The sequence below is a fragment of the Gigantopelta aegis genome, chromosome 3 (genome assembly GCF_016097555.1).
Source record: "Gigantopelta aegis isolate Gae_Host chromosome 3, Gae_host_genome, whole genome shotgun sequence".
Lineage (NCBI taxonomy): Eukaryota > Metazoa > Mollusca > Gastropoda > Neomphalida > Peltospiridae > Gigantopelta > Gigantopelta aegis.
Genome location: NC_054701.1, coordinates 91,375,135 through 91,385,725, shown reverse-complemented (window position 1 = coordinate 91,385,725; position 10,591 = coordinate 91,375,135). Strand labels below are relative to the sequence as shown.

General features: G+C 40.3%; 2 protein-coding genes across 2 annotated transcripts; both read right to left on the bottom strand.

The window, feature by feature from the left end:
* Window positions 1-2,772: 2,772 nt before the first annotated feature.
* LOC121366845 (chitin synthase chs-2-like) lies at window positions 2,773-7,262 on the bottom strand. Its single transcript, XM_041491128.1, has 4 exons — window positions 6,637-7,262; window positions 5,504-5,715; window positions 4,874-4,922; window positions 2,773-4,480 (listed from the first exon to the last, which is right to left on the bottom strand). The coding sequence occupies exons 1-4, from the start codon at window positions 7,100-7,102 to the stop codon at window positions 4,071-4,073; spliced, it is 1,137 nt and encodes a 378-aa protein (XP_041347062.1). The 5' UTR covers window positions 7,103-7,262; the 3' UTR covers window positions 2,773-4,070.
* A 252-nt stretch (window positions 7,263-7,514) lies between these two features.
* Window positions 7,515-8,733, bottom strand: LOC121367313 (chitin synthase chs-2-like). The gene is made up of 2 exons (XM_041491424.1): window positions 8,413-8,733; window positions 7,515-7,940 (listed from the first exon to the last, which is right to left on the bottom strand). Exons 1-2 carry the CDS (start codon window positions 8,636-8,638, stop codon window positions 7,750-7,752), a joined length of 417 nt encoding a protein of 138 aa, XP_041347358.1. The 5' UTR covers window positions 8,639-8,733; the 3' UTR covers window positions 7,515-7,749.
* Window positions 8,734-10,591: the final 1,858 nt, after the last annotated feature.

Sequence of the window (10,591 nt, the reverse complement as noted above, 5' to 3'; positions counted from 1 at the left end):
ATAGATAATATTGAAAGAAAAGAAACGCTTGAGATGATGCCATGGATATACTGAAGGATTTTATTAACACTTGGAACAAGTGACATGAAAATTAGCATTTGCCAAACAATTTATAACTATTGTTCCACAGCTGATACAAACGACCTGATGGTCGGTAACGTTATCTATAAATGTCAGCCAACACCTCAACACGGTTTTGAGTCTGTCACTGATCAATATCGGGTATAGTTACCCTGTGCCTGGATGCCTGACTGGACACCAGTGGATGAATCACCAAACGCAATATTCTTTGGCATTCCTCGTGAAGTGCATTAGTAAATTCATGTAAATCTCTCTCCTCACCAAGCGTCCCAAAACATCCCAGATATGTTCTATAGGTTTTAGATCAGGGCTCATTGCAGGCCATGGTAGCGTTTCAATTGCATGTCGGGGCATGATCATCCATAAAGACAAGGCGACTTGCAAGTACGTGATTGTCAGAATGAGGAGCGACAACTCTATCCAAGATGACATTCTGGTATCTCTGCCCACTGAGTGTTCCGGGCACAGTCACCATCAAGTTTACAGTCAAAGAAGGTGCACCCCCAGATCAAAAATGAACCTCCACCAAAAGGAACGTCTTCCAGAATGTTCCTTTGGCCATTAGCCTCTAGATCTCCATTCTCGAGTTGTGTGCAGCAGGAACCGACTTTTATCTGACCAGTGTACCCTTCTCCAGGTCCTTAGGTTACATTGGACTCTTGCGCCGCACCACCTCAGACGCTCCTGATTGTGATGTGGAGTGAGTAGCGGACGTCTGATTGGTCTCCGAGCTCTATTCTCAGCAGCATGCAGCCTCCTCCTGACGGGATCCCATCGGGTTCTTAGCACTCTGCTGTTGGTCAATGAGGATCGTCTTGCAACGCGTGCTAGGACCCCATCTTAACGGGAATCAGTCTTCCTCGGTCGTCCAGATCTTGCCCTAACCTTGATATCATGAGTTTGGACATGTTTTTGAATTTAACGACTGATGACAGTATGGTTAATGTTCAATTGTCTGTCAATCTCTCTGCGTGACATACCAGTGTTATGCATGCCAATAATCTGCCTTTTCGTGGCAACATGCAACCTTCGACTTTCCATAGTGTTTATACACAAAAAGAACAGGGCCCGGTTGTTCGAAACCTGGGTTAACTTGATCACTGATTAACACTAACTGTGAGTTAACTTCTTTAACCCAGGGTTAGCGCTAAGCCAGGTTTCGAACAACCGGGCCCAGTTCAGATCGCCTAAATCGCTATGTAATGGTATAAACCTCGAACTGCACTTTCGCACATGTCACCCCCTGCGTCTGTCTGTTCGTGGCACGGGTCTCGCGTGGAATGTATACTGTAAGTATACCACCAGGAAAATTAAGACAAAAGGTATGACAGCCTAATGTAAATTTTTATAATTTACTATTAATTTGTTTGGTGCTTAACTTTTGCGCAGGTGTGTATGTGCATGCATGCACGTGTGTGTGTGTGTGTGTGTATATTATTTTGTTTTACACAACTAAAAAACGAACGAAAACCAATATTCCCAACTTTGACGTGTACAAAATATTTTAACTGAACCCCTGCTAGCAAGTTGTTGCTGACATAACAAGGCTTTTGATATTGGTTTGTTTCGAGCATTGTGCTTGTAATAAAATAAAATACCGACCCATGTACTGGCAAAATATTTGCCTATTGTAATTTGCAGGTTACATATTGACCCTTCAAGCCTATATGTACTAGTATATAGATTAAATATGTATTTATCGGTTAAAACCAACAGTTAAGTTCGTTTACATTGTATACGGCGCGTGAGTGTGGTCCAATCCTGCGGTTGTTGCGGTTGCTGTTTGAGTTCGAAGCATTTACACCAGCTGCGTTTCGGCCGCAATAATTAAGCTCAATGCAATGCATTTTTTAATTAAACATTTTAAAAGTAGAGTAATCAATGCTTACATTTATACGTTTTGTGTGTACGGTACATTATTTGTATCAAAAATTCAAAGAGCGTGTACATTATTCTATTGATCAATTGATGTTATGGTTTGTGAAAGTAAGTATCTCACTACATAGTTGCAATGAACGGTTTGTTGGGGTTTTTTTTGGTCGTTATACGTTACCTGTTGCGCTTGGTTGTTATTATTAAATAACGTTTGCTTCATGTAATTATGACAGACAAAAGCTGTGTGTTATTCTGTTGCGCCAGGCCACATGCGGTTTGAGAACGCACGCATAGTGTGAATGCTCCCATGCTTTGGAAACGGTGTATTTTTTTTTTTGTGGCCGTACCGCGTTTACTCACTGCATCCATTGTAAATGAGCCCTAACTTTTATATGCACTTTCCCTTAGACAAAAGAGCACAAACAAAATAATAAATAAATAACCAATCTAAAAAAACAAAAACAAAACAGACGCACTTTTCAATACCAGATTAGTTCCCATATTTATTTTATTCAACAAGTTAAACACATGTAAATACATTAAAGGGAAATTCCTGAGTTTGCAGCAAGTTTTAAGATGTTATCGACAAACAGAGACTTTTTAACGAGTGTAATTACATATCAAATATATTTTTCTGCATAAAATATTAGTGGATGTATATTAAACGTGTTTCTGATCGTTCTAATATTTGTACTAGGTTAAATTTCATTTTAGTTCTTAAAATATATTTGTTCGTACGTACGAAATTATTTGAAGACAAAATCCAGTTTGGGCTTCTTACAAATATTAAGATGACCAGAAACACATTGAACATACAGACACTGATATTCTAAACAAGAAAATATATTTAATATGTAAGTTTAATCGTAGAAATATTTTATTAGTCGGAAACATCTAACAATGCAGCAAACTCGGGAATGTCCCTTTAATAAATAGTTTTACGAAGTCGTCACATTCGAAATCGTATCAATAAAAAACGAAGTCTAAGGGAGTATTTTGATGAAGTCATAGCAAATTAAAAATAATAATTATCTCTTAAATAGTCTTGTTCGAGTCTTCACGTGTCTTTTGATGCTCTCTTAAAATGCTTTATCGAAGTTATATATGCCACACCTTGCTATTTTTACATCTATTTGTGATAAATAAAGACAATTTAATCGATCCCACACAATCATTGGATTATTTTCTCGACAATAACCATAATTTAAAATGTACAACTGGGATTAAACAGCCTCCTCTCCCCCGACCCCAAGTTATTGTTTACTACAAACACTACAAGAGCACAATAAAAAGCTACAACGCTGATTGTAATGTATATATTATAGCACAGTATTGTTATATACTAATATTGCCCTTATATTATTTGCTAGCATAATATTCTTGTATATTACTTTTGTTTTTGGAACAAACGGCGATACATTTTAATTTGAGCAAAATGTAATACTGAAAGTCACGATGAAGACGCCATTTTACATAAATAAGCTAATGGGAAATACTTTTCATTTCTGTCATGAACTAAATAAAAATTCGGATTAAATATTTCTGTGGCTGTTAAACGGATAATATCCCGTGTCATCAATAACAGTCGTCGAAAAGGGAGCATTCCTAGTCTTATTTCTGGACACCAAGCCTTCCTTTTTCGTTTAATTTGTTTACATGCATATGTCCAACCACGATTCAAGTACACTGATACAGCTATCCGGGCCTTCTGTCCAGGAGCGATGTGTGTAGCCGCCTTTGCACATCATACTCAGCTGTGCACACTGGGGTAGGGGTCTGAACTAGGATACGAACCCGATACCCACCAGCCTTAAACTCGATGAAATGAACCATCGACCGGAGCATCAATCACATAAGGTATTAACCTTGGTTTTATGTTCAACGCTTTTATTCTTTAGTACATCCGGGATAACACCACTCATGATTCATTCCATGCATGGACCTAAACGCTACCTACTGAAACTAATGACGCCAATCAGATCACGTTTTTCCTGGTTTGATAATGACCTTGTAACTCGAACCAGTAAATATGCAGGATCAAAATCTTGTTGCGTCTTCAAATGAAATCACAGACACAATGAACAGTGATTTAACAAAAACGATACAACCTAGGTTTAGTGTCTTTCTTTGACCCATATTTGATGACTAGAACCTACTTTTCGTATAATATGACGACGTAAGCAATTGTCTATTTTGTACGATGTCAACCCAACGAGTTGTACCACCAGCGAAAAGCTGAATACACCAGCCACAACGTAACATATTATGTCAGTGTTTGCAAAGAGGTACAGACAGGAGAGAACGCCGAGCCACACAGTGTTGAGAAGCAAGGTGAGCGTGATGCATTTGTTTCTCAGTTTTGTCAGACTGTGGTGCAGCCACTCTGTCTCCCTGCCGCAGTTGACGGTTGTGCCGAGTAGCGACGACTTGAGACTCTCCCAGAATTGCAGCTCAGACTTGGCGACTGACGTCTTAGGGGTCAGCACTGGCAGACGAGCGGCTTCGGTTTCAATTTTTTCTGAATCTGAAAGACATTTTGTTAATGATTTTAGAAAAGAAAAACCCAACCTACACACACCATCCTAAAAATACACATCTCTGAAATAAAACCCCAGTCATGCTTAATTGCACACAGTGTAATACATCAAATATATATAGACCAAAAACCCATCCTAACAACCCAGGCAATCATGAAAAACATTCATCACCATTTTATACATTTACCATTTTTGAAAACCAAACATCACAATGATGCAGATGCTTTTACTTGCTTTCTGTTTGTCTTTAAGTATTTTTGTACACATTCTCTCATTATGCTTTTATCACACTGATTTCATCCCTACTACACACATCATCCAAATCAACAACAACAACAACAACAGAATGTAACTAAAAAATTCGACCTGCATAAACTTACCTTTTTCGGCATTTATGCTTCCGCACCAATAATCACCTAAACGAGTTGCCTGGAAAAAACAACACCGACAGATTAGTGACATTTATGCGTTTGGTTTGAAACCGTGTATGAAATGTTCTAAAATGTATGGAATGGGTAGTCTCTTTTACAGTGTTATAATTTAATTCGTGAATGTTTTTATTGATTTGGAAATCACTTCCTTCATGAACAGTCTTTTTACACTGTTATTTATTGTAATTTAATTTATGAATTTTTATATTGATTTGGAAATCACTTCATTCAATCATGTATTTACTTTAGTTTGACAATCAACAGCCGATGTTTTGTTTGTTCTGGGGTGTTGTTAAATAGTCATTCATTCATTATTCATGATCGTGAACCTTTATTCTTTTGGTGTCATCATTAGCATTTTTTATTTTCTCTTTATTCATTTCACATTTAAACAAAAACAAACAACAAACAAACAAAAAACAATAACAAACAACACCAAATGGCATAATTTCTATAAGTATCCTTGCCGTTATAGCTCGGAGGGAGCTTGCACTGACATAAGAACCCAGTACCTTACACCCCAAAGTCTGATAGCTTAACCACTAGACCACCGAGGCTGGTGGTAAAAGTTCTAGGTACCTTTTCGCGAGTTCCCCAGGACTGGTCGACCATGTTGGCCACGGAGTAGACAGGAAGGATGACGAACATGGCGGGGAACATGAAGGCGTAGGCGACGCCGTACACGAGGTTCTGCCACTCCCCGGGGTGCACGAGCGCCGCGTAGATCGTGCCGCTAACCAGGAGCAGCACCAGGAAGTAGGGCTTGAACTGGAACTCGCCCTGGATCATATCTGAAAGTCACACAACAGTTAATTACAGTGAAACCCCTCTAAAACGAACATCCTTGGGACCAAGACAAATGTCCGGTTTTAAGAGGGATCCAGTTTAGAGAGGTTAAGTTCTGTACCGGTTTTTAACAAGGGACTTTGTAAAACGTCCTGTACAGAGGGTCCGGTCTTTAGAGGTTTCACTCTATATGCAACGTACATATTAACGGTTGATGTCACAAAAAATATATGTGGTGTCATTTACAAAACATATCTTCTTACTGCTATAATTGTGTTAACCATGATAAACCTTACGAAAATTAATTTTGCTTTAATATCCATTTAATATCTGTTTTCTTTACATACAAATGATAGCAACTTAAACCCCATCAAATGTTATATATGGTTCGTTATCAGCACCCCCCCCCCCCCCTCCATTTCTCCCCGGTTCCTGGCCTGGTGCTTATAAAACTTTTAAAGTCTTAGACTCGAGACTCGAATAGTCTGAGACAGTAACGTCATGGCAACGCCATAGAAATTGCATGCGTGTGACGTCATTAGAGATTGAGTCTGGTCTCTAAAAGTTTATCTTCTAAAACTCCAACTCTGAATCAAGGTTCGGACATATCCACCCTGGGCCCCGTCTCTAGCCTGACCAATGGCTTGGACCAAGGCTAGAGCATCTTCAAAATCCCCTGACTAACCACTAACAACTAACTCACTGTCTTGGACAGAGAGCCCAGATAGCTGATGTGTGTGCTCAGGATAGCGTGCTTGAACCTTAATTGGATATAAGCACGAAAATAAGTTGAAATCAATGAATCAATCAAAATCACCGCTGAAGACAATATCATGTATATATTGATATGTGTACCGACCACGTTTTGTTATGTACATGAGTTTGAAGATTACCATGTGGATAATTGCATAAGCTAGCGAGCGTACCTTCTTGAATGGAGTCGACGACGTACTTGATGAACGCTGCTCCAACAGAGAGCATGAGCAGAGCGATCACTGCGAGAAAGACTAGCGTCACGGAGTTCTGTGTTCGTCTGCTTCCCACGCAGCAGACGACAGCGTAACAAAGCAGCGCGGCATGGGTCACGGGGATCGCAACCAACACGGGCACGCCGAACAGGATCTCGTAGGACAGGCTCAGGATGAACAGCGTCGTGGACGGCGACACGAGGACCCAGAGGAACATCTGCAGCAAGGACAGGATGAAAATGACGGAGAAGTTGGCGTTGTTTCTGATGAGGGTGACGAGGTGCTGGAAGATGAGCGCCATGTTAGACAATTCGGAGAGCACCCACCGACGACGTTGTCGTAGAAACTCAGTGAACAGCTCAGGGCAGTGGGTGGAGTTCCGACAGTGGTCGATGTACTCCAGTTTCCACCCTCGCATCATCATCAAGGTACACAGCCAGCGGTCTTCACCTAACAGACATACAAAGGAAAGCTCTGTATTAAAAGTATAGTCTTGATCATTAGTTAACCCAACAGCTAGCTGTAATATATATCTCGGAAAAATTATATACAACTGTATTTTGAGATAACTCTGTCACATATAAACTAATCCATACACGCACAGAATGTAGAATATTACTTATTTCTAAATATTTAAGAAACATCATTTAATGGTACAATAAAACAGTCATAGAAACGAATACATATATACATGTATGCATTTATAATAAATATTTAAAGTGTATATGTGCGTGCGTGTATGTGTGTGTGTGTGTGTGTGTGTGTATATATATGTGTGTCTGTGTATATGTGTGTGTGTCTGTGTATATGTGCGTGCGTGTATATGTGTGTGTGTGTGTCTGTGTGTAACTAAGTTTTGATGGAATAAAATGGCATAAAGCCAAGGTCTAAATGGAAACGCAAGAACACCCCCGCAAAACACAACACAAAAAAACAAACAACAACAACAACAACAAAAAACAACAACAAAAAACCCAATACCAAAAAAAAAACAAAAAAAAAACTAAACTAAACTAAAAAAAAAAAAAAAAACCGATAACTGTCAAAAGTATAACTCTCCATGGTGTTATATTATTGCCATAATAAAATCAATTTGACGTATTTACCGTGATCTTTAACTAGTGCATCAAACGCCGACATGCTAGGTTCTGAGAACGTGTTCATGATGTCATAAAGGGCCTGACCTCGATACAGACTAAAACACCCCGGGCAACAGGTCACAGAGCCAATGATATTTTGTGATGCCTTGACCAACCAAAAATCTAAAGAAAAAAATATTAAAATGAAATTCATGTTTGTAGTGCTATCTGAAAGAGTCGAAACAAATAATATTGTGAACTCTTTTATATATATATATATATATATATATATATATATATATATATATATATATATATATATATATATATATATATATATATATATGAAAGAACTGATATACTGCAAAATAAGTTGTAAAATGAAGTCAGAAAATGTCATTGAAGTTTATGTAAATGAAATTTGACATATATGAAGACAAAATAAAGGCTTTAATTACACAATGTTATGAAAGTTACCTGACCATTTTCAGTGTCAAAGAAAATATTCCGAAAATATTCAAATGGCGACGTAATATTTTTACACACTTGATGAGACTCAATGGTCATACAAATCTTCAGTCAAGATTCTAAAACTACTTAATTACGACCCCTAACAATGTCAGTAAGAATTGCGACAACCTTCAAAACGACTTACCTTTTGAATATTCGAACTTCTGATACCAGACGATAGGATTGGCGACACCAGTGGGAATCGTGCGACCACAAGCTGCCCCCAGAGACCGGTCCTTCTCGCACAGGTCAAAGAGCGCGCGCACACTCTTGGCGTTGAACTGCGTGTCTGCGTCAGTGGCCAGGATGTACACGTCGTCAGCCTTGCAAGTTGTCTGCTCTGGGATTGTAAACAATGTCGTCTGCTCCATTTTGTTCCCGGCGTAGACGCTGGACCTGTGCTTCCTCCAGTGGCCGTGCACAATACTCTTTGGGTTGAAATAAAATACTCCGGGTGGCAGTGACGTCTTTTTCTCCACCCTGTCCCTGTTGTTCGCGATCTCCGTGTTGATTATCTTCCTTATCATCAGGTGGTCGTCTGCTGCAGAAGGTTTAGCATGTCGTCCACGATCCTTGCATGTCTGGTAGTAGAACAGGTCTGAGTCGTCACTGTCGTTGGCCTCGCTGGTGTTGTATGAGCCGCTGCTGTCTCGAGAAACTGTATACGCATCTGATGCCTCCGTTGATATCTCGCTTCCACTATCGTAAGACATCTCATATTGCTGATCGTTAGTAACAAATCCCATTTCTGCCCTGCTGTGTTTGGAGTGGAACTGTCTCGCCGATTCTTTCTGTATTCGGTCTTTATCAACAGCTCTGAGTCCTTCAAGAAAGGAATCAAAATTCTCAGGAATCTCTGTGCCGACTTTGTTGTTGTCGTACAACGTGGAAGGCAAGTTGCATCTGTATTTTAAAATGTAATTCATGTACATGACTTGGCTCCATCTCTTCTTCGCTTTGAACTGGTCGGTGTTTTTCATATGGACGTAGATGAGGTACTGCTGTTTGTACACGGACACAACCTGGCAGCCATATGGCGTTTTATAACAGAGCAGGCTAGAAAAGGGCAATTCCAAAATGGTAAGCAAAATAGACAAGAGCTGGTTGGCGTAACTGTTCAGTTCATTCTCAGCAAAAGCACTGTCCATGAAAATATGTGTTTCCATAGAAACATCACAAAACTGGTCAGATGAATACACTTTTTTCAAGCTTTGAACATAACGAGTCATTTCGGCGTACGTCTCTCTGAACATCGTCGTACAAATGAAAACGGTTTTGCGATTTCTGTTAACAGACGATTTGGTAGCATAACCATTAGATCTGATCCCCTCGTGGAAAAAGTTCAGCATTATAGACTGCTCAAGAAACATTTGATTCCAATGGAAGCCAAAGAAGTTTTCTGCAAAAGGCCTTAATAAATATGTGGGCGTTTTGATAATACTCAGACTGGGAGTTACAAACGGCAGCAGCCACGCTAAACCCACGAGTCCAGCCGCCAGCCAGCTAGCGTGGTCATCTCCCGACAGTTCCCACACTGACAGCGACTCCACGTCGCCCCATATTACAGTGGCTGCTCCAAACGCGAGAAGAGGAGAGAGAAACGATGGCAGGAGCATACCAGGGATGGTCAGGGCGACCTTTGACGCAATGTTCATCACCATCAGAGCCACGAAACCAGAGAACATACACAACAACACAGGTACCCAGATGCGAGTATCCGAAATGTCAGATATTCCTGATTTTATGAAAAGCACCATATCCTCACGAAATGCCGTGATCTTGAAGACCATTATTCCAAACACGGTGAGTGGTGTGATGAAAATCTTCACCGCGGCGTAGGTCAAGGACGCCTTCCAGTTGCGTCGTGACGATACGGTTGAGCACGTGGTCAGCTTCTGGATGCTGGGAGTCCACGCGGTGGACAGCAACAACAGGACCAGCGGCAACGCCATGCACTGACCTAGATTCATGTTGAAGGGAGACCACAGAAATATCACAGCCGAAGCGGTTGCAGGGGCGATCACTGTGTACGTACAAACCATCGTTACGATAAAATGGCGGAAGGGATTGTAGCTGGTACCGGATTTGGAGACAGACTTCTTCTACAAAAGAATGCACATTATTACATTAACACCAGTGATAGAACACGGTGTCGCATTTAGCCTGAACTATGTAGGATGGCAGTACGAAAAGAATAGGGGCACAGTAATGAATTATCTTCTCCAGTTCTCCAGATAGATAAAAAGGAGTAGGCTACTTTCAAAATAGAAAGGGCCCTTTTACGTAATTTGCTGGAGTGCAACTACCCAGCTAGGTACGGTCAT